Source organism: Typha latifolia, chromosome 9, assembly GCF_019914945.1.
Source record: "Typha latifolia isolate L0001 chromosome 9, TyphaL0001v2, whole genome shotgun sequence".
NCBI classification, from domain to species: domain Eukaryota; kingdom Viridiplantae; phylum Streptophyta; class Magnoliopsida; order Poales; family Typhaceae; genus Typha; species Typha latifolia.
In genome coordinates this window covers 3,814,062-3,838,665 of record NC_133094.1, presented here as the reverse complement: position 1 = coordinate 3,838,665, position 24,604 = coordinate 3,814,062, and the positions used below count along the sequence as shown (strand labels likewise).

The following is a 24,604-nucleotide window of genomic DNA, read 5'->3' as shown; positions in this document are numbered from 1 at the left end:
AGGCAACTTATCCATCATAAGGTTACCAAGTAACCATTTCAGAAAACGAACACCATTTTCTGAAATAAGGACAAAGCAGTCATTCTCTGATAATAGCCAGGAAGTATAAGCAAGTGGGCATGTTTAAGATGCATAATATTTCATTCTGCTTCAACTGTTGGATGAGGTAATTCATGTATATAATTACTCATTATAATGTGCCCTCCAAAAGTTCAGATAAAACAAATGTCCTGAACGAACCATAATGATGCAAGTATGAGTTACATCCAGATGAATCAGAACTTACATTTAGCTTCTCCCTGAAAGCTGAATACATTTGCTGCTTTTTCAAGATTTTACGCTCCTTCTTGTCACGCATATCTCTAAGATCATCAATCGACTCAGTGAATCTGTTGATAAGACTAAGTCAATCTACTCCATTTTCTACATAGTCACTAAGTATAGAAGTAGTGAGGGTACTCTATATAAGTTTTAACTGAATTCAAACCTCTGGCTCTCCTGTTGAAGCCTCTGTTTCAGTCTGTTTAGCTGTCCACTCAGTTGCTCCGGAGTAGACCCAACACAACCTCCTAAGGCTTCCATTTCACTCTCAGGGCATATGATAGAAGCCTTTCTAAAATTTTCCTGCAAGTTGGACTCTATTCAGTACTTAAAAAACATAATTCCTGCAAACAGAGACACTATGATACTTATAGATGTATAAACAAAGAAAAGAAGTTTCTCTAAAAGAGAAATGAGAAAGAAACATTACAATGTAAATGCCATAACTAATTCCTAGATTCTAGTGTACTTCGGCTTTATTTCCTCAATCCCTTTTACAATCTATAAGGTACAGAGGAAGGTAGCCAGAAAAAAAACATGTTTTCAGTCTTGAATCTATCAAAGCTCAAAGAAATTAAGGCTGGAAAATGGAAGAATACAAACTATGTCTATAGATCCAATTAGTTCAAATATTTTAAACCAACTGCTGCTCTTATGTACTTGGACACCCTTTCTCCGTGTGCCATAATAAACAAGATTTAGGTGTCATATGAGATAGAAAGGTTTAAAGCCACTCAGTCTCTACTCTTTACTGTCTACACATCAATTTCTTCCAAAATTAGGCAATATGTTCATATACAATTTAGACATAGGAGCTCGCAACAAGGATTGTCATTTCAGTGGCATGAAGAGTATTGATCAGTCATCGGTACAATACATGCCAACCGATACAACACACGACATACCCCTGCACCATATATCCCAAGTGTCGAAGGGACAGAGAAGTTCTTATCCAAGTGAAAGAGGATTTGAGACATTTTGAAATCCATCCAACCCAAAAGCTTAAGCTATTAAATGAAAGCCAAAGAATCTATATAAATCCTTTTACTTTTCTCTCTCTCTGATGTGGGACTAAGCTCTAACATGTGATAATAATCACTTCTTTCACATGTGCACCCAGCATTAACTGCTCCTCCTCAAGCCCAACTTATTACTCTAAACCAATCATTATGCCCATTTTTCTTTTGGTCACATTTGCCAGTCTCAAGAGTCTAGCTCATTTGTTCCCTCAACCACTCATGAATCACCGCAAACCCACTCATCTGACCACATTCATCAACTCCTCACACCCTTGTCCTAACCCAAAGCCCTTGCTCCATTGAGTGCAACCAAATTATGTGTGCCCGGGCCCCTAATCCCAAGGCTTTAGCTCCCTTAGTCGCACCACACTGTAACTACCATGTTACCATGACTTTAGAAAAGCTCGCATGTATGCCAAAGCCACCAATTGGCCACATCAAACTAACTGCAAAAGTAGTTAAGGATTGCTAAACCATCACCTCTGATACCAATTTTTGGAGGATTGGGGAGTCCTAATCCAAGTGAAAAAAAGGTTTGAAACATACCTTAAAACCCAATTCAGGGAAATCCATGGCTTGTGCACAAATAGAGATGAAAGGAGTAAGATCTACATAGCCAACCACAAATGGTTAAGACTAGGCCATGTTTACAACTTTATACTACTAACTATATCTTTTCCCTAACTTCAATCCGCTTAGCTCATTCTTAGGCTCCACTTGGCATGTCAAGTAGAAGATCTCTGATAAACCTCATTAAAAATAAAAGATCAGATCAAGATATCCAAGTCTTCTTTTCTTTCCTGCATAAGCCCCTATATCTCTGCAAATATTGAGTCTATAAGAATGTGTTGGTGATAACTCAAAACTACTCTCATCTTGATACAGAACCCCTTTGTCATGTGAACTTCCTAGCACGGGATGATTGTAAAGCACACCGGTAGCCCAACTAGCGATTTCTCCAAGCGAGATCTACTCAAGTGGAATGCTTCATACTCTTCATTCTACTCATTCGCTAAGCCTAACCTCTTATTAAACTAGTCTTTCTTTTCATTGTACTTTGATCTGGTGATTACTTTGTGCCATCTTGTGAGCTTCTGTTGTTTTACTTGTTGTCCTTGATTTGGAATTTGCAGGTGTCTATTTGCCAAGAGATTGGCTAGCTATATTGTGAAAGCTACATGTTATAAGATTGGCTTATACAGCAGCATAGTTAGTGGCAGTGGGTGAACCAGCTTGCATATGCATGTGGCCTGCATATCAGGTCGATTACATGTGCACATGTGGCCCGACTGCATATGCACCTCATATGAATACACACCCACATATACCTGCCTGACCACATATAATGCATATGAACTGACTATGGACCGATATGCAGGTCTATGCATACATAAGGCCCTCATATACATATTTCTGATACATTATAAAATAGGATGGAGAGAAGGGATCCATATAGAAGGCCCTAACTTTTTATTGTTATAATGTATAAATCCGACAACTCTAAAAATGATAAAATGCAACAGTAATAAGAGAAAAAAGGTCATAAGAGATTGATATACTGCATCATCAGAAAACAAGAAGAAAATACCAAAGTCTTCAGTCTATTCCAACTTTTTAGCATTAGCTTAAGGATAATCCACTATTATATCTAACCATTTCAGCATTTATTTTGTACAATATTATTATATTATAAAAAGCTTAATATTCAATATCTTCAGCTTCTCTGAATTTAATCTCTTGTAAGCAAATTATGTTGATCTCCTCCATTTCATTCTGTCTACTCACTTAATACTTTTCCCTGGAAGTGTTATTACATTTGAAATCATTAATCAAGTCTTGTCACTTGGACTAGCTTCTTCTTTTTTAACAAAATTGGACTAGCTTCTTTACTCACACTCATCCAGGATGTTACAACTTGTAACGTCTTGCATGAGTGTAACTTACAAGAACCATGATATAGAGTAGCACCTGAGCTCCGATTATCCCAAACTGATGCAAAACATAGCATATAGGCAAAAACCTGATGTTTTAGATCTGAAGGATCTTTCTAATACTTCATTTTTTCTGATAAATATGTACATTGTTTGTCAAGCATCTGTGGAGCACCCTAGTAAAGATCTTTTATTCAGGACTAGGACAGCAGTTGAAAGATCTGAAAGTCAGAACATACATCAGAATTTAAATAATAGACATACATGCACAAGAAAATATATTCATTTCCTATTCAACGATAAGAGCGTAAAAGATCATCTATCAATATCAAGTAAAGCTAGATAATGGACATTAGAATGTGCTTGAAAATACTAAGTGCCCCAATGCAATTTACAAGGTTGTTGCTTATCAAGGTAATCCTAGAGGAGGTGAAAACACAAGGCAAAACTTGATAAAACTTATAGGTAACTATCAATGAAATTATGCACATAGTCAACCTGACGATTGTTCTGGAGCTCCTCGTATTCTTTTTCAGCCTTTTGAATATCAGGTAGTACCTTTTTTTGCATTACGCCTTCATAATGGGCCCTCTCCTGATAAAAAGAACCAGCTAGGAAGAAAATATATAATTTTAACAGAAGAAGAACAATCAAAACAATGCAACCAGATACCATACTTCTTCTGCTGACTGCAGCTTTTCTTCAGTCAATAATAGTTCACGCTCAGCGATCTCAATAGCATTAACTTCGCCTTTTACAGAATCTGAAATGAGTTATAAAATAGGTAAACATGTGCAAAGCATTCCTGCAACTAAAAATTAGGTGTCATCTTCTATATTTTGACTGAATGCAAGAGTAATAATATCTGTATCTGCAAATATTATTAAATAAAGTACAAAAGAACTTGAATCTAGTGTATATGTCCATATGGGTGCATAGGTTATCAACATTCAACGAGTTGAATAAACATCACAAACTTGAAGGTACATATAACCATACCGCATAAGCTCTCAAAAGAGCACCTTAGATCATTCACCTTCTCTTCTGCCATAACCATCCTAACTTTGATTTTCTCTAGTAACAATTCCTTTCCTTGTATATCATCTCGCACTTGCTACAGAATATGGCAAAAGAGAAATGTAAGCTTATCCTCAATATAGAACATCAAAATCCTACTTATTACAAGATCTTTCTCGACAATGACTTATTTTCAAACTTCAAACAGACCGATATCTCTTCATATATTTCGTCGACATTCGGTGCAGGGTCACGATTATTCTCAGCAGAAAAAGAATTCTTCATATCTTGCAATTCCATTTGCTTGGACAATAAAATTCGCTCATCATTTAACCTTCTCTTCTGAGAAAATCAAAAGAAAACAAAAGGTCAGAGAAGGAATCGTGTGGCCTAGTTCCGAAAGAAGATGGCATCTCAGCCGCGCGGAAGGTCTGACCAATTTGTCATGTGAGTTTGTGACGAGACGACTCTCCTTTTGACCAACCAACCACAGACTGAAAAGCAAAAAAAATCGGAAAAATTATGTGCCAGGGTGATGGATATATATACCTTCAAACTCTGGATCTGAAGTTCAAGACTCCGACATACTTCCTCTGAATTCCTTTTCCTTCCTCTACCTTCTTGAAGAACTTCTTGGAGCTTAGAAGCTTCTTGTTGAATATTATTAATTCGAGCATCAAGCGAACTGCATAAACGACCAGTCCTACCCCTTCTGTTTGGAGGAAGAGTGGTCTGAACTGAACCTCTATAGAACCTGATACACCATTAAACATATGGTTGTAATAAAAGTATCTGTTATTTAACACACTAAATAATGATTTCTCTTAGTAACATCATTTACTATTAATGCTTGGTGAGGCTATCACAGGATTGTTAGATTTTCGCATCAAGAAAATATCAAATCAAAAGGACATGCTCAAATTTTGTTTGTTAACAGTCGTATTGTTGACTCTTCCTGTCGTCCTTAAATTTACTATAGACTAAGTGGTAGTTTAAATTTCAAAAAAGAAAAAAAAATCCTGCACAGTGCACAGTAATAATTCATTGTGCAAGAGGTAAATATTCCAATGTGGTTAAATGCATATGTTTATAATTGACCAACAAACAGAGAAGGTCAGACCGGTAACAGGCAATTCCTTACAAGTATCCCCATCATATCAGAGCCAAATCTTCTTGAGACTACTTATCCTATCAGCAAGTTAAAAAGTAGCAGAGTATTTATATTCTGTAAATGAAGCATGAGAACATCGAGAAAATTTCCTGTTGGAAGTCCTCTATAATACCCTTGAAGGATATGTACTCAAGTTTTTCACAGAGGAAGGCTTAATTATGTGCAAATGATTCCGTTTGTGTTTAAAACTCAAAAGAATTAGTTAGTTCTACTAATCCTGCGACATACTTCAATAATAAGCCAAATAGAGTTGAATGCACTATAAAAAAGAAAGCATAAAGAACATGATCTATGTGTGTCTAAACACAAACATGTGTTTAAATATGAGGCCGATAAAATATTACATTCTATAACCATCGGATGTATAAACTTCCTTCAAATTTTGGATTCGCTGTTCAAATGCAACAGATTTTCCCATTTCATAGTCTTGAACAAGGACTTGTCTCTCAGCATGACCCTGAAAGGGAGAATGCAATCAAACAATATTAGGCATCACACAGTAAAACAGAAATGAAAGAAGGCATAAGAGAGTCTAAGATACCATGATTAGGACAGTGTACATGTCACTAACTCCATTGATTAAATCAAGTTGATCAAGTGATAATAACTTGTATATTATAATGTTCCAGGAAACTAGGAGGTTGGAACAGTTTAGTAAGCTCTTGCTCATATGTCCTGCTAGCAGATTATCAAACCCAAGTAATAGAGAAGCATGGGAGGAACATTGAAAATCAGCTAATTTATAAAAGAAACATGCTAAAGTGATCCATTTTATTCCTGAGATGTCAGATCATTGCATGCAGAACAATGTTCAAATAACACCATGTATACTTGATACTCAGTTTCCTAAGCTTGTTCAAACTTCAGAATTCATTCACAATGCAGGTTGCATCCCAGTGCAAGGGCACATCTATAATCAGATCATTGCTTCAAACAAGTTAAATTAGTTACAGTAATTCAGACCAATAAGCAAACTGAAATATGCGTACCTCATCAAATTGTAAGACCAAGCAGAAAAAGAAAAGCATAGAGTAGGGGTGGCAATAAAGTCAGGTTCAATTAAAGTCGGGTTGGGTCAAGTTGCCAGCATAAACATAACCCATTTATTAAATGAGTTAAACATAAAAATGACCCATTTAGTAAATAGATCAGAGGGTCACCAAACTAGATGGTTAAAAGGGTTACAATTACATGGGTTATTCGGGTCATAACCGAGTTGTCAAGTCATAAATGGGTTAACACGACCATACCTATGTAACTCAATGTTGCAGGTGGCAGGTACACAGCGGCCAGGGGTTTACATGGCACACGGCGGATGGCGGTGATATGTGCCCAAGGTGGAGTCTTAAAAATATGATATAAAATTACTTTTCCAAAGCTATCAAACTTCTAGATACCTTCTTTCCTTCCTCTCTCCCTCGCTCCCATTTCTCTCCTCTATCGAGCGAGCTCTGTTTTTCTCAACCATCATCCCCTCTATTTGATGGATTAATGAGTTAATTTTAGGTTGACTTAACGAGTTAATTTCAGGTTAAATGGGTTGAAAGAACAAACACAAACACAACCCTCATAATATAGAGATCAATATAAAAGATTGTGAGAAAATTGAATGAAAATTGAATGAAAATTTTCCGTCCAATGAATATTAAATTGAAAGAAACAAAATAAAGATCTATGTTATGCAAAAAGGTGCTTCTTAACATTCATATGGAGCAAGGAATAGGTTGACACTAGCTCATATTTGACATGGATTTCGCTGCTAAGACATCAGATACAAAAGTGGTCTTACAATAAATATATACATGAAGAAGAGGATGATTATGACTTTCTTTTTCCACGTTATTCCAATGGCCTTGAACTAGTTACAAGTTTTGCATGTATTTGAATTATTTTATAATTCATATCAGTAGTTCAGTAGAGACTACAACTTTGCAATTTCATTAAAATAAATCAAATATTGTATTTTATTATTGTGTAATTTCATCATCAACCCTATATTTGATTAAAATGGTGTGCTTAAATAATTCCTACTACTAATTTAGTAAATGCAATTATATAACTGAATTTCAAATCACATATTTACATAGGGCTAGACTTCAAACTTCATTTTAGATACTTTGGAAAAAGTTTCAACACCTTTGTGAATGTACCTTGAAATTTGCAAATGCTCATACCTAGGAGAAACAAAGTTGAACTGTGTGATAATCACTATTCCTCTTCCTCCCCCTCCCTCCCATAACTATTACGATAAGGGGAAATTGTGAAATTCCCCACAAACTCGCCAAGGAGAAGTCTGTGCTAACCCTAAATCCTTTTCTCTTATAAAAACCCTAGTGTCTTCCTCTTCTTAGACCTTCCTCTCTTCCGTGAGTTTTTTACGTCGTCAATCTCATTGTCGAAGCGTCGCTAGAGCATGACTAGATTCACTTACGTATTTATCATTTTGTATTTTGTAATATGATTTTATTGTATTATCTCCGTCCAGTAATATATTTCGTGCATTATGATTATCTTCATGCTATGTTATACTTCGTGCAATATTATAGTTCATGATATGTTATCTTCGTGAATTAATATTCTTCATGCAAGTGACAAATATATTGATCATAAGTAGCTAGTGAAACATTAGTTACTAGTAGGTAGGACTTTGAGAACAATCTCAGACTAGATATTCTTCATGCATCTCTCTGTGGTAACTCAAGTCTATCTTGAAGTCCAAAGAATAGACTAATTTCTAATCCGCCTATAATCCATTTGAGAACAGTCACAGAATAGATATTTTTCATGCATCTCCTTGTGATGACTCAAGTCTACCGTGAAGTCTAAGTAATAGACTAATTCATGATCAAACTATGATTCGTTTACGTGATTCTGGCGGAGTTATGGAACATTTCCCAAACTAAATTAGAAATCTCCTTATAGTGACCCTAATCTTTCTTAACAATTAGTAAAAGAAATAAAGTGTGTTTATCACATAATAACACCTTTCGGTGACTCTAACCAAATTAACTATGAGTAAAAAAAATTTGCATCATCTAAAGGTAATTTCTAGTTGATGTGGATTCATGGGCACAGACTCCAAAATGAGAAATATGACAATTATTAAGTTTGGGAAGTTCTATATAATGAAATTGAGCATGTAATTAGTTGATTATCCACATTGTTGTTACTTGTGCTTTATTATTCACATTACAAACATACCAACCAATGTCGTTAATTGTTGAGCATTGGTTTTTAAAACATGCTTATAGATTATAGATTTTATTGGATTTTGGGTGGGTTCATCCACTAAACTAAAATTGTTAGCTTATTAACTCCTTTAATACTTCAGATTTTAATCAACATGTGAATGAATATAGTGCACCGGACTCAATTAACTCGACTTAGGATTTGTCTCCCTTTTTTTGTTGCAATAATTGATTTAAAGACATTGGTTGTATGATTGCATCGTCTTTATTACCTTAAAAGTATAATTATTGGCTTGGTGTATCAAATTATATTGAGTTTCTTTTATATTGTAAATTTAAAAATGTAATGTTAAGGCTTTATGTATCTCAAGTCTATTGAGGTATGTGGCTGATCATGATTCCAAATTTAGGTCGTGGCAAACTATATCATCCTTCACTAAGTATTAGCTTAGCTTATTACGATCCCAAGAGGCACAACCAATGGATATAGAAGTTTTAAAAGTTGGAACACTTTTACAAATTTTTAACATAAAAGTTTCTAGTACAGCTATTCTGCATATCCATATGAATTTGAAATAATGAGAGGCAAATGACAGGCTGGACGATTGACAAGAATTGCCAATTTTCAACATTTTAATATATACTATATACTCAATACCTTTTATGCAGCCATGTGTAAGCACCCACATACTTTATTAAGTCCATATGCATTAAGTGATATCCTCACTCCTCATTGACCTACATTGACATAATTGCGCATTACAAACATTACTTGATACCTAGCCATCGGGAACTCTAGATATTACAAACCAATAAGTATTTGTTTTACCTGAGTATTTGAACAATTGACATGTAATAGCAGTTCAAAGAGAAAATTAAGACTTAAACACAACATCACAAACTTAATTTCAAGAAAATAACAGCATGCAAAAAATTAAAAGAATTCAATATATAATTTGAGGAAATATAGTTGCAAACCACTTATTAACATTCCAAAATCCATAGTCTGAGAGGTATACTAACCATATCAATCAATACATTTAAAACAGTGGGATTGTCTGAATGTAAAACTGAAAGAGTAGTAGGATGATTTGTAGAAGGAAGCAAGTGATATGGAATGTTCAGCCTGCAAATGCAAATTCATGGATCAAATACAGTATATTGCAAGAAAAAGGGAACAGATACCACATGCATGAAACTGATGCGTCAGAAAATCTAACTGTGGTCTGGAAAAATCATAGATAATGATCTGAAGGTTGCGGTAGTTTGCTTCTTTAGCGCAATCTCGCAAAACAAGTGAATCTTTATGGTTTGTAACAATAAAAGCATCTAATATCTTCCCAATAGCGTAATCAACTGCTACAGCCCAGGTATCACCACTAACCAACTTCTGCATCAACAAACATGCATATTAGTTTGCTAAAAACAGTTCAATCAAAGAAGCTGAACAAAATAGTAATGGTCAACAAAGAACAATAGAGACTACAATCACCTGTTGTTTGATTTTGAGTACAGGCAAGGAAAACATCAGCTAAAGCATTTTTCAACCATTCATCATACCAATGCTGTGTACATGATGGATGGATTGCAATTATCAGGTGTGCCTAGTGCACACCATCTTGAGATGGCACACATAATGCTTCTTAAAGCTTCAAATTATAGCATAACCAAAGATACCTGTGCCAGCCCATCCTAATCAGCACAGGACGAGCCAAACATTGCTGACCCTTTATTGACACAGATGCAAGGCATATTAAGTCCTACATTGACTTGTAGATCCTTATCAATACTTGGGTTGCTCCAATCACTCCCAAACTCATAATAAATCACGTGTAGGGTAGGCCTCTCGCCCTCCCTAAATAATATGCATATACACTATATTGGTATGTATATATGTATCTACATATTTATTTCTCATATGTAAATTGAGGTCATGACAACCATGCTTTAGTTTGCACAAAATTAAAGGACATCGAGAGCTCAATTTCCATAGCCTAACTCAAGTTATCCATGCTAGACCAAACTATTCAGCATAATAAAGTCGAAAATAAGCGCCGCATTCACTGAAGTAATTAGTCCATAAGAAGTTGGCCTAGCAATATGAACGTAATACTAGAGTACATATGCAAATATAACCATTCAAAACTAAAAAAAAGTAAGCAAGTGGTTCAGTCAAGTATATTATCCTAAAATCAGAGGTGCTTCTTCTAAATAAAGCTACTTGGCTTTTAAACATAGGTTTGTGGACAAACACATAACACATGAATGAATCTAAGTACGGGCAGAAAAGAAGCGTGTAACCTTGACAAGCAATTTTGGGAAAAGAAAAAAGCCAAAGGGTAATCAAAGTACAAAGTAGTATTCTTACAATCAAGTTTTTGTTCATATAGAAGCAATTTCAGTACATTGTTCGACACATTATGTATTAGATTGTACAAAGACTTACATGCTCAAAGAAGATATTGAAGCAGGTGGCACCCATGGACCAAATAAGGATATCAAACACTATTAAGAAATAAAAAATCGATTTGATGATGTATGATAAAAGAGAAACTACATGAAAGTTGAATAGAGATATGATATTTTGCATATGTACTCTTAATGAATGTTCAAGTTGAAGAAGGGTTCAAGTTGTTGATGCTACACTGACTTGGCATAACTTACCGAGGAACTCTGATCTCTTTGCTTTTGTAGAATTTTAAAAGGTATTCCTAGCTCTCGTAGGACACTTATCTTTTAATTCAAAAATTGCATTACTGTATCACAGAAAAATTAAATGACCTACAGTAAGAAGGCTGATCAGCATTTTCTTCTCAGGGCTTCATAAGATAAACATATAAGAAAAGAACGAGACAGAGCTCACTCTCACATACCACATGAGCCCCAATTGGACCAATAGGTGGGCTTTTGAATCTTTTGTGATGTCTTTCAATTGATCGTAAGAGATTAAGCACTCTTTCTCCTCCAAAAGCTGTTACCTGACAAGCAGAATAGAGCTTATTTGGTTCAATCAATCATTAGAGAGTAAATTTGTGACAAAATATAAATGTTTCAACTTATCACAAAAGTTTAACAAAAGGAAAGAAGCCCTTATAAGGAGAAACTCGACCTTATTTGTTTGACGTTGCTGAAGTTCACGAATTTGGGAACATAAATCACGATGTCTTCTTTCGGTTTCCTCTATCTGCAAAAGGTTTCAGTTACCTTGTATAGTCCACAACAAGCAAAATGTACAAGATTGATTACATAAATTAATTGAGAAGATGAAGGATACCAGAGTCAATTCACTCACAGAACTGAAAACATTTTGCATTAAACATATAGGGCCCTGTCTGATTCCCCAATAATGGGGGTTTTTATCTGTGTATTAAGATGATATTGTGGCCAAACACATGGAGTCAAGTGCCGGGTGGTACAGTTCATGCAGGCCCATGTACCATGCCGACACTATACTGGCCAAGACAAGAAAAGTGGAATTCTTTGATACTGCTTATGTGATGCCAGGTCATGCCTATTTACTAGGTCAGTACAGAGTGTGCTAAATGCCACTTAAATCCTTGGCCGAACACACTTTTGGGAACCCATTACAATGAGCCCCATTTATTCTAAGGGAGTTGGCAATGTTTTCTCCAAACCCCTTGCCTCAATGGGGTTATAAGGGGGTCAGGTAAGGAACAATGAAAAAATATATTTGTTATTTTGCCCTGAAAGAATGACTGAAAGCCTAAAACTGAATCTAGAATCGATACCAAAGGCCGATCCACAGGTGGTTATTTTTAAGGTTCCCAGGAAGAACTTGTATTCACTACTTTTGTCTCTATCAGATAACATTGGATATGACACTCATTGAAAATTTTGTGGACAAAATTTTGTGGATACATGTTGAATACTTATTTCCGGTACAAGCAATAGAAGATTAGTATGAATAGAAGTAATACAACTCCTTCCTATTTAATTAGAGTAAGCTGGACAAATAATAGAAGAAAAAGGTCAAAAACGATTTAACCATCCGTACAAGCAAAAAACACACCTCTTTACTCATATCATTCTTAGAATTTATTAATGTTGATAACCTCTCTGATAAGGTATTCTCTTCCTGCTGCAACCTGAATGAAATTAAAATAAAATTAACTTCAAAACACCAAGAAAGAATAGTCTACACTCTATAGTACATCCAGAGTACAATGTCAACCCAAAACAATTGAGAAAATGTGATTACCTAGTAACACTCGAACGAGCTACATCAATCTCATCTTGTTGTTTCTCCATACATTCTTCAACAGCCGATTCTTCAGCCTTCAGTACATGAAAAGCATGAAATAAGAAGTTAAAAGAGAGCAAGAAATTAGAGACAGAAATCACATCCATATTAATTTTACAAGAATGCAAGGACAAAATACAAATAAAGAAAGATAGCACAATAATAAAGATGCCACATATTTTATCAGCATAGAAATGTATAGGAAAATTTATTGCCTTCACTTGAGCAAGCATAAAAATCTTCAGAGCATTTGTCCTGCAATAGATCCGTTGATCATTAGGAAGATACCATACAGTAAATGTGTGTGTTTTCAGGAGAAGGACAACCGCTTGTGCAATTTGAGGGCAGAAAATTATGCTTGAAGCATGCTGAATGCATTCTATGCTTCAATCCAAGCCAGTGTTTTTAAAGGTGGCCTGCTAATGGCGAGCAAGCCGCCATTTGTTTTTTTGCAGGCTGCCTTGTCATTTGGCAACTTGCCTTTACTTTTTGGCGGCCCGCACAGCCTGCTTAGTTGTTATAGTGGGTCGGGTTGGTCGGACTATCCAATGGATAGTTAGTGACTATTTTTTTTAAAAGACAATAACTGCTAGCGCTAACCCAAATACCCAATCTCTCATCTTCCTCTCCTTCCTTTCTTGAACAAAGGCAACAAGCGATAGCGGCAGCAGCAATGGCAAGCGGAAACTAAGGTGGTGATCGTCTTTTGTATCTCTCTCTCTCTCTCTCAAAATGGGATCTCTTAGAAGAAGTCGAGAAGGACTGCCTCAAAAAAAAAGGGGGGAGAACGTCAAGAAGGGAGAAGATTTAAAAGGTCACGTGCTCATCCAAAAATAGGTCACATGCTCACCCAAAAAACTCTCCCTCACAATCTGGCATGCACCCAAAGAGCCACTTCTATTAATTTAAATGCACTAATAAAATACGTAATACACACACACACACACACACATATATATATATATATGTTATAACCTGATCTCGGCTACCTATTCAAGCTCAAGTGCAGAAATGCAATCCGCGCAGTCAAAAGAGAATATTATCCCATAGTCAGAAAATTACAAAACTTGTTGGGTTTGCTCCGTAACTTTTTGATCTACAAGTTTAATATTTGCACTCTTCGCAAATCCGGATTGTAGCTAGGGCAAAAATCGGCAAAGAGCTGGTGGATGTGTTGGTGACAGGTGGTGATGGTGAAGGTGGAGATGAAGTGGACGTGGATTATAAGTAGGGTTTGCATGAGGTGTTGTAGGGTGAATAAAGAGAAGAGAGAAGGTGTCGGTGTCCCAAGGAGGAGGGAGGGTTTCGACGAACGAGGGAGGCTAGAGGTAACCGGCGGCAAGATAACGCATGGCTAAATATTAAGCGAGCAGGGAGAAGCTTCAGATTAGAGGAGAGAAGATAAATTCAAAATAATAATTTCTTTGATAAAGCCATAATGAGATTGCCTTCCACATATTTATAGGCTAGCCTAACAACAAAAAAAATAAGAAAAATAACCCTAATACAATCATTTTTGCTGAGGATGTTCAAACGGCCAAAACAGTGTCTTTATATGTGCGAACGCAATGCAAGCATTCGAACAACCATTCTTTACATTCGAATGCTCAAATCAGTTTCTGTATATGCGAACACGATGTAGGCGGTCAAACGATCATTCCTAGTGTTAAAACGCCCCAAACTAAAAATTCGTATTTATCAAGAAAATAAGAAATCGAAACAAGAAATTGAATCACAAGTCATATCAGTCCATGAGGTGGCTCGGTCTAGCCCCAATCATATTATATATATATATTGTTGTTATGATTGTAAATTACACTATTAAAAAATGTATATATACTATATTAATATATTAATATATATATATATATAATTATTTTTTATTTTTTCTAGATTAAAAATACTAAACCACCTTGGCGTCTGCTTTAACACTAGGCGTTGGGGTGACTGCCCGCCACCCACGGCCGTCTTTCAATACATTGATCTAAACAATGTCTAAGAACTTCCTTTGACACTTAACTAATGTGAAAAATTATTCCCTTGTAAGAAAATAAAGTGTAGTAGGGGTCACTGAAGAAAAATAAGCATCTCTTTATCTAGATAGAGGGCATTGGCATCACTGGTTTCCCTTGCATCCATGTGGTCGTGGATTCAAGTGTTAGAAGCAATCTCTCAAGAAATGAGGGTAAGGCTACGTAAATCCTCCCTCCTAGAACCTACATAGGCAGGAATATTGTGCACTAAACTCCCTTTCTTTAGGTCCTCTTTATCTGAATCAAACTGTCTTCAACAAAATAAAACAGTGAATATTGTTTTCTTTAATAAGACCCCAATTTGAGCTTATTAGACTAAAATACAGTCTGATTGAGACAAACAGAGCATAACTGGATAAAAAAATTTGAATAGTTCATATTCACAATGACTTCTGTAGATGTACACTTAAATCTCCTTTACCTGATATATTTTCTGTGGATTAGCATAACTAATAGTTTGATGAATACGCTGAAAGAGTGAAGTAGGTCATTCCTTCACGGCTATACTTCACTAGAATATCTAAGCTACAAGGAAGTTCAGGTGCAAAATTGTAGATTTGACTGATCTTCATTGAGAAGGCAGCAAGTTCTGTAAGTCTAGGACATTCTATTTTATACTACTTGATTTGTCTTGCTTGCCCTCACAATTGTTAAAGATGCCTTCATCTCATCAATTGCAAGTCACTCATAGTTGTTCAAGTTTAGAAAGCCAAGGTAGCATGATTTCTACTCAGATGTTCAAAACTTAATCAGCATATATTGTTCTCATCCTTTACTTTTGACTTTTGAGGATCCTTCAGTATGGCAGTTCGTATATGTCATGATCAATCGCTGCAGACATGTGCGGCTACTCATTGAAATTCATGGAGTGGGGGATGTTTCTAAATGAGATGATACAAGTAGTTACCACTATTACTATAGTTTCGTGGATGACCCTGAGTGAAGTTACCGACTTACAAAAAATAGCATCTGTATTTCTATCATGAAACTAAAGCCTGATTAGGTTGCCAATGTCTACAATGCAATATAAGCTCATATATTTGATTTAAACTACACAAGAAAAATTACATGTTAATGGTAATGCCTAAAGAAGTGATGCTTAATCATGGTAAATCTTGCCAATCACAAAGGGATTAATGACTCTAAAGCATCATATGCATAATTTGCATATTGTTTTGATTAATTATCAATCACAAAGAAGAAAAAGGGTAACCAACAAATATGACAAGTTACATGTACCTGTGTAGCCCGCATATGCTGTTCCTGAATATCAAGAATTTGCTTCTCAAGAGATTTCAAGCGACCAGTCATCTTCTTTATCAAGTTTGCTCCCCGAGAGCGCTCCTCTTCAAGCTCAAGCCTCTCTTTTGTAGCCTAATAAAAGAAGTAGCAAAGACAAAATTAAGAACAATAGCATGCTACATTTCAGCAAGCCGATGGCACATTAAGAGACTGTATAATGACACCATGACAAATAGGGCATAAGGCTATGAGCAATGAAAGATTTAAGAGAATTTATGATCTTCTAATTCTTGTCTAGGAGCTACTTCCCTACCCATTGTCATCCCTGTCATTAATTTCAGACAATCTTGTGAATAATACCAAACTACCAATCAATGATGGCCGTGCCACAGGCACGGAGTGTGCCGACCACCGGCCGGCACGGCACGTGCCGTAAGAGAAAAAAAAGATACTCATCTTCACCTTCGCCGTCGCCCGAGCACGTCGGGTGCCCTAGCCCGAGGGAGGAGAGATCGAGAAAGAGTGAGAGAGAAATTGAGAGAGAGAGAGAGAGAGAGATCGGTTAAAACTTAAGTTGCGGATCCCTCGGGCTAAGGCACCCGACGGCGATGGCGACGGCGATCGGCAACGGGTAGCTCGACAATGAGGTCGACGGCGAGGGCGGACGGTACGCCGCCAGCATGGCAAGTGCCGACCGACACGGGACCATCCATACTACCAATCTCCTTTCTTGTATTCTCAATGGATGTCATTTGCATCTCAACTGATAGAAGCTGTTCCAAATCCTGATTCTATCATATGAGATAGAACTACATCAAACACTACATGGAAAGACCAAAAGTTCCTTCAAACAAGAGAATAATCTAATTTGCCAATAGAGAAAGATATGTCATCACATGCTAGTGATCCATATCTTCCTAGACAACATTTGATTACACAAAGTGCAAAGAGGAAAAAGGAATATTCTTCATGCTGTTGATAACATTTCAAAGAAAAAGAATGACCTAAACAGTGTATTTAATGTTAGAAAAGGATGGCAATGGATGCTTCCCATGTAATAATAAAGATACATCATCTCAAAGTTCTTCCATACCAGTGAAAGTTTATGTTGCAAATCCTCCTTCATTTTCCTAACTTCTGATGTCTTCTGCACCAATGATGTCACATGGGCTTTCTTATCAAGGAGTTGCCCCTTCAATTCCTCTACCTTCACCTACAATTTATATATATATAGCATTTATGTAACAGTTCAACAGAATTCAACGACTATAGTCTACTTGGAACATAAATGTTCCAATTTGATAACTACAACATTCTTTCCCCTGCAGCATCACAAGTGAACCGACTACCACATACTTACAAGAATAATAATAATCTTCGCAAATATAACAAAAGAACATTTTGGTTAAATGCTCTGATACATGGCTAATAAAACTGTACACTTATCAAGTGCCAACATTTCTAAGTGTCGTATACTAAGAGTCAGTTGAAATTTTGCAGGCATGTCATCATGCATTGATGCGGACAAATGGGTAAAACAAAAGGACCATATTAGTACAAGGAAAACATGCATGTCATTTATGAAAAGAAGAAATTGTTTGCTGACAGAGAATCATGATTGTGCAAGAAATAACCTAATGGCAAATTAACAATTAAACATACAGTAAGTTCCAGATATCAATAATAAATCTTATTTATTGATAATAATAGAGACTTACTACTAACATGAGCAGGACAGTTAACAACAGCTTAACTTGAGATTATAAAGCTGAAACTGCGCATATCACAATACTGCAATTCCATACACCAATTCAAGCAATTGTGAATTCACCTACTAGTATTCCCTTTCAAGATTCGTAACAATAATATCACACATTTCTTTTCCATATGACATCTCAATAAAATTTCACCAGACAGTGCAAAAGTACAAAAGGTTATCTCCTCCTAGCACAAGCTTTACATTATCTACCATTTATCATTCTATACAATAGTCTCTTTTAAGTTCCTAACTAAAATTATACCTATTACATCTATCTATTCTAACATTAAACTATCGTGACAGCCAACAAATTGTCATACTCCATACTTTTCATTGAAAGCGTTTCACTATTTGAAGTTGCTAACTAAAGTATCTCTTGGACTAGCTGTGTAGCATCTTCACTAGAACTCATCCATAACAGTGCAAAATCTCTTGAATGTACACTGTCAACCAATGAAGCACGGACACGGGGCACGAACGATACAGACATGGCAACACGGCAAATTTTGAGAATATAGCACACGAACACGGCACAAGACACGACAAAATAAATATATATATATATATATATTATTACATTTAAAGTACAAGTTTGCAATCTAATAGTGTTAAATACATATATATTTAACAGAGCAAAGAGGCTTTAATATAATTTAACAACAAATATTTAAATTTAATATAATTAGTTTATCACTAATTAGAATTAATATAAACAACAAATATTTAAATCAATATCAAAAGAAAAAAGAAAAAATGAAACTATGAAAGGCTTTAAATGAGAGCAGAAAGGCAGAGAGAGAGAAGAATTGCTTGTGGGGAGGAGAGAGAGAGCAAAGAAGTTGCTTGCGGGAGGGATAGAGAGAGAGCAAAGAAGTTGCTTGCTTGGGGAAGGGGAGAGAGAGAGAGAGAGAGAGAGAGGAGCTGCTTGTGGGTGGAGAGAGACAGTAGAGCAGAGAAGCTGCTTGCGGGGAGAGAAAGAGAGAGAGAACCTCGCCATTCGCCACAGCCGTCCGTTGCTCGCCGTCGCAATAGCCGCTCGCGGTCGCACAATTGCTCGATGTCGCACAGTCGCTCGCTGTCGCGCACTATCGTCTTCAACTAAGAGGGATTGGGTCTAAGAGAGATTTAGGTTTTCGTTTCGGGTTGGTGGGGGAGGGTGGGAGGGTTTGTAGAGTTTTTAGTTTTGAATTTGGATTTTAGATTCGGGTTAACAAAAATCGACCCAACCCAACCCGTTAAAGATTAGCCAAAATTCTGCCCATGTCCCAGCAATGTCCCGCACATGTCCCTTTTTATTATTATTTTTTAATTACGGATACTCTAGACACGTGTCCATTGCGTGTTCGTGTCTGACACGTGTCCGACATAGACACCTCTCCCAGTAAGAGGTGTCTGTGCTTCACAGGTCACAACTAGATGCTTAAGCTAAATATTACTTAATCTTTGTAGCATACAGGAACTAGAGATGCAATGTGCATATTAGAAATTACACAGAGCATTAAATCTAGATCTGAATGACAATCTACCAAATGAACCATCCTCCTTTACTTGATCTTGGTATAGGTTGTTGAAAGGTATAACACTAATACAAATATGCTCAGTTCCTATTTGCACATTCTTTTATAAGCTTTAATTCAGTAATATGATAAATCAATCATTTCTTCAATGGAAAATACTATACTCTATAGGACAATGTTATAAAAAGTGGCCAACCATTGCGACTGGGCTACCTGGGCGGAATTGGCGGGCTGCCAAGTCACATGGCGAGTTGAGCGGCCCACTAAATGTTATTGAAGGTCAGCCTGCTATAGTGATGGGTTTGGAATTTTCAGGTCGGATCTTGATTACTTGCTAACCGGCTAACCCATTAACCATTTTAAACAAAACCCAACCATTTTCTCTCCCTCACTCACAATCTGAGCTCTGAAAACTCTCCCTCTCTCGATCATCGACCACCCTCGATCGTCTCCCTCTCCCAATCATCTCTAAGCGGCAGCGAGAAGTCAACGACGGCAAGTGATAACCCTCAACTAGCAAGTAAGCGAGGTCTCAAGTACCTCTCAAACCCTTTTCTTCTTCTCCTCCCCTATTTCTTGATTTCTTCCCTTTACACTCTCAGTGGCCACCTCCTCGTATGGCCGCCAAGAGTGAAAGGCCGTCAAGTACTCTCTTCTTTTCTTCCCTTTATCCTTCTCTTTCTCCCTCACCGTCGGCTTTCTTCCCTTTCTAGTTTCTTCACTGCTATAGTAATTAACACTTAACAATAGGTAATCATGGCAAGCATGCTTTGCTTCCCTACTTCTTTAGTTTTCTCTCACAGTTTGTCCTGAATCCTAATAATCAATTAATGAATAATGATTATTGAGCAAAGTAGTTTGCTAGAGAAGAAAGCCGACCGACAATGTTGATTCCTTAGCTTTTTGCTGCTAATTAGCAAATTTATTATTTAATTGTCTTGAACAGTTGAATTCTTAATTCTTAAAAGTAGATTTCTTTGAATTCTTTCACTATCCTAACAAATTGTTGTATTAGTTTTCTAATTAGTAATTATCATTAATATGTTATGTTAGAGGAATCAATTGATAATTAGTTTGCTAGAGAAATTAATTAATGTCATCTATAATTCTTTCATTGTCTTGAATCTTGATCCTTGAACTCTAAAATTTAGATACTCTCATTATTAATCTGATATGCTAGTTAGTTTGTAAATTAATCAATTACTTGTTAATTAGTTTGTAAATTGCCCGACGGTCTCAATTTTATGTACAGAGTACCAATAATCAGATATGGCTACTAATTCCTCTCAAACAACGTTTGTGGCTGGATCTTTGATCATATTATTTGTTTTAGATATTTGGTTGTAATTCTTGTGAATTTGTTATGGTCTTTGATTATGTTATTTGATATTTTGGTGTAGTGCATCATGATAAATTTTATATATACTATATTAGTCTTAAAAAAATAAAAATATATCATATATATAATTTTTTTAAACTTTTTTCATATAAAAAATGCTAGACTGCTTGTCACTCGCCTTACTACCCGTCTTCCATCTTAGCACTAGGCGGTGGGGTGAACGCCCGCCACTCACGGCTGCCTTTCAAAATATTGCTACAGAAAAGGAGTACCGAGAACTTCTTCCCAATAGAGAAACTCAACCTTTCTAGAAAGGAATAATAAGCTCATTGATCACTACAAGGAGTGATGAGGACATGAAGTGAATATATCTGTCCATATTCTGTAAATGGCTTTGAATGGATTTTAATGAGGGATTTGTTCCATAATCATGAAAAATCAGAATATCAATATCCAATTAGATGATCCAAAAATCATTAGAACTTTCATGTGCTAATTTCAGATTCAAGAAAATAAAAAAAAGGTTATGCACTACATAAACATCAGTGGTGATCAGTATGTCATGGTTTAAGCAAATAATATGACATCCAAAATTTGATACTTTTGAAGAGAATCAAGAGAACTTTTAATGTCAAACTATATAAACTTACTGAATTTCGATCAATCCTTTCTTGGCAAGCAGGAACACGCTCCTTTAGCTTCTCAAGCTTTGCATTGTGTTCCTCAATTTGTTTGTCGACATCATAAACCCATGACCAGGCCAATTTTTTTCTCAAATTCTGCAGTTCCTGAGCTATTTCCTCTACATGTTCCATGTTCTTAATTTTTTCACGCAACTCATCAAGTTGTCTAAGTATTGGCCTTATGGATGATTCCAATTCTTGAACAATTGTATCTGCAGTAACCAGCTGAACTCTAATATTATCCAGTAACTCACTCACTTGTTGAAGAAGAGTAGCCTTGAAAAAGAACTGCACGAAAAGTAAGAATTCAATAAAATGACCATGAAGCACAAGTCACTTTTATATAATAAAACACCAAAGAAACTTATTTAAGCCAGATGCATCAGTTCATGCACATGCAAAAGCTTATAAAGTTACAAAGATACAATTGCCTTGAAGTGTAAATTACCTATAGGCTACAAAAAATTGACACATTAAACCAAGAAAAAGTTGTCAGGCCTGGCACTAGTGTAGCTAAGTGAAGCTAAATGTGTCAGTAAGACAATTGCCGAAGATGCAGTTGCAAACCTTAACTACATTATTCACCTTAAATTTGTCTTTATCGTTCCCAGAATGCAAAAACTCTCTACTTTTGTCCTGGCTCATAATGACACATGGATTTTCAACATCAATCTGCAAAATAACCAAACCATTGGATTAACATAAATAAAGGAATGATAAACAATTTGTCAAAGATTATGTCGCGAATGGAGGTATACAAGTACATTAATAAAGAAACTAAAGGTCAACGATGACCGTGCCACCTTCGCACGAGGCGTGCCAACTGACACGCCCATGCGTGCTAGTGGTATGCCTTTAACATATTTTTTAGTAAAAAAATTTAGGATATTTAAAAATGTTTTTGAATTTCGGCACGTCACTCTTTTATTTTTGGTTTGAATATATGTATTAAAACCTATATTATAGTCTTTCATCTTTAGATTATTCTTGTAATGACATTTTTTATTAAAGATATAACAATAGTCAAATATAAATATTATTCAGCACGTAATATGATTAAATACATTCATTAAAATTATTGAATACTCTATAATGTGATTGAATATTCTATAATATAATTGAACACATAATATTAATTAATAATAATTTAATAATTAAAATTAATATCTAATTGAATGTAGAATGACGAGGAGGATCAGACTTCATTTATCAGCATAAGAATAACACAAAAATGTCGTGATTGTGGAGGGGAAAGGAAGGTGAGTTGCTCGGTTTGGGAGTGAAGGTCATGAGCGGTGGGTTTTGATGAGGTGAGGAAGAAGAGTGTGGATACGGTGGGGAGGTTGCTATGGTAGTAGCATGGCAATGGTAACCGTAGCTGAAGGTCGGTGACGGTGGGAATTGAGTGGGGTTGCAACTGTTGCCGGTTGAAGGGAAAGAGAGAACTAGAGGGTGAGGAAGAAGAGTGGGTTTTAGCTAAGGAGAGGTGAAGCTATCAACTGAGGGGGGCCTCAATCTAGGCACCATAAGTTGGTAGAGAAGTTGAGAGAGAAAGAAATAAAGAGAGAGTGGAAGGGAAATTAAAGTAATTCTCATTGATTCTCTTGGAGTGCTCACCACACCTTTATAATGACTATTCCATTTTAGGTTACTTGCTCTCCAAACAACCCTAGACTAGATTCAACTCGACTAGACCAACCATGACCAGACCAACCATGACCAGACCAACTCGACTAGACCAACCCTGACTAGACAACCAACTCTGGGCTGGTTCAAAACAACCCTGATTAGACAACCAGCTCTAGGCTGGTTGACAACAACCCTGACTCAACCAGATCAACCAGCTCTGGGCTGGTTTACAACAACCCTTACTCGACCAGACCAACCAGCTCTGGGCTAGTTCACAACAATCCACCACGCTTCTACCACCTTGTCCTCAAAATGTGAAGTCAGGAAAGCGCTCGACTATCTCAAACTCAAGCTCCCACGTAGTGTCATCAGAGTGTCGACCCAACCACTCCACCAGAGTCTAGTCACTCGTATCCACGTCACCGCCTCCTAGTCAGAATCCTCACCGGATCCACGAGGTGTGTGTCCTCCACAGGGTTGGGTATGTCCACGATCTGGTTCGCCCTGACTTGAGCCTTTAGGATTAAAACATGGAACACTAGATGGATGCAAGATCCCTCTAGTAACGTCAATCTGTATGCCATCGGATCTAGTCGCTTGAGCACTCAAAATGGCCTAAAAGTACCGACAAGCTAGTTTTTGGTTGTGCATCGGTCTCAGAGTTGCCTCTCGATACGGCTGAACATGCACGAACACCAGATCATCGATCGCGAACTCCTGCTCATGATGCTTGCAATCGAAGACCTGCTTCATGCGATTTTGCACCTCCGCCATATAGGTCCTCAACCTCCTCAGGGTTGCATCTCTATCAGTCAGCTCTAGATTCGTCTCTGTCCATGCTGCAGATGCTACGAGGTCATAGGTCCACAACGTCGATGGTGGTCTGCCATACACTGCCTCAAATGAGGTCATCTGAATACTAGTATGAAAGACAGTGTTGTAAGACCATTCTGCCTAAAACAAATAATCGAGCCATCATTTGGGCACTCTCCCACAAAGTAACAAAGATACTGCTCAATGCCCCAATTCTCCACCTCAATTTAGACATATGTCTACAGGTGGTAGGCTAAGCCGAGGTCTAACCAAGTCCCCTGCAGCGTAAAGTACTCCGTCCAAAAGTCACCGATGAAGACCTAATATCTGTCTAAGATTATAGAACGTGGCATGCCATGGAGCTTGCCAACATCGCATACAAACACCTCCGCTAAGGTCTTTGCTAAAATTGAGTGGGCTAGGGCTGAAAAATAGGCATACTTGCTCAACCTGTCTACCACAATAAATATGACAGTACCCTTGGTTGCCCCTCGATGAAATCCATAGAGATGTCCTCCCAAACTTGCTCTGAAATTGGTAAGGGCTATAATAGTTCTGCTGGCCTGAGGGAGTCGACCTTTGCCCGCTAGCAACCTCGCACGCCCTCACGTGCACTATCACCGCCTTCTTCATCCTGACCCACGTATAGCTTGTGAAAGATTCTTGTAGGTCCTCAGTGTG

At 36.8% G+C, this 24,604-nt stretch overlaps 1 protein-coding gene across 4 annotated transcripts in view; it reads right to left on the bottom strand.

The window, feature by feature from the left end:
• The window catches only part of LOC140795383 (structural maintenance of chromosomes protein 6B-like), a 34,616-nt gene that overhangs the window by 1,788 nt on the left and 8,224 nt on the right, over positions 1-24,604 (bottom strand). Inside the window, exons 5-22 of one of the 4 annotated variants that reach the window (XM_073147914.1) lie at positions 22,049-22,153; positions 21,449-21,769; positions 17,277-17,396; positions 16,181-16,315; positions 12,867-12,943; positions 12,678-12,753; positions 11,757-11,831; positions 11,521-11,625; positions 9,868-10,037; positions 9,671-9,773; positions 5,804-5,916; positions 4,838-5,042; positions 4,499-4,630; positions 4,271-4,385; positions 3,949-4,034; positions 3,770-3,865; positions 488-624; positions 287-389 (exon numbers count right to left, since the gene is read on the bottom strand). In XM_073147914.1, the coding sequence (XP_073004015.1) occupies positions 287-389; positions 488-624; positions 3,770-3,865; positions 3,949-4,034; positions 4,271-4,385; positions 4,499-4,630; positions 4,838-5,042; positions 5,804-5,916; positions 9,671-9,773; positions 9,868-10,037; positions 11,521-11,625; positions 11,757-11,831; positions 12,678-12,753; positions 12,867-12,943; positions 16,181-16,315; positions 17,277-17,396; positions 21,449-21,769; positions 22,049-22,153 (2,274 nt within the window). Of the gene's footprint in view, positions 1-286; positions 390-487; positions 625-3,769; positions 3,866-3,948; positions 4,035-4,270; positions 4,386-4,498; positions 4,631-4,837; positions 5,043-5,803; positions 5,917-9,670; positions 9,774-9,867; positions 10,038-11,520; positions 11,626-11,756; positions 11,832-12,677; positions 12,754-12,866; positions 12,944-16,174; positions 16,316-17,276; positions 17,397-21,448; positions 21,770-22,048; positions 22,154-24,604 lie in introns of all 4 variants that reach the window. The other 3 variants (XM_073147915.1, XM_073147916.1, XM_073147917.1) reach the window with 3 other exon arrangements.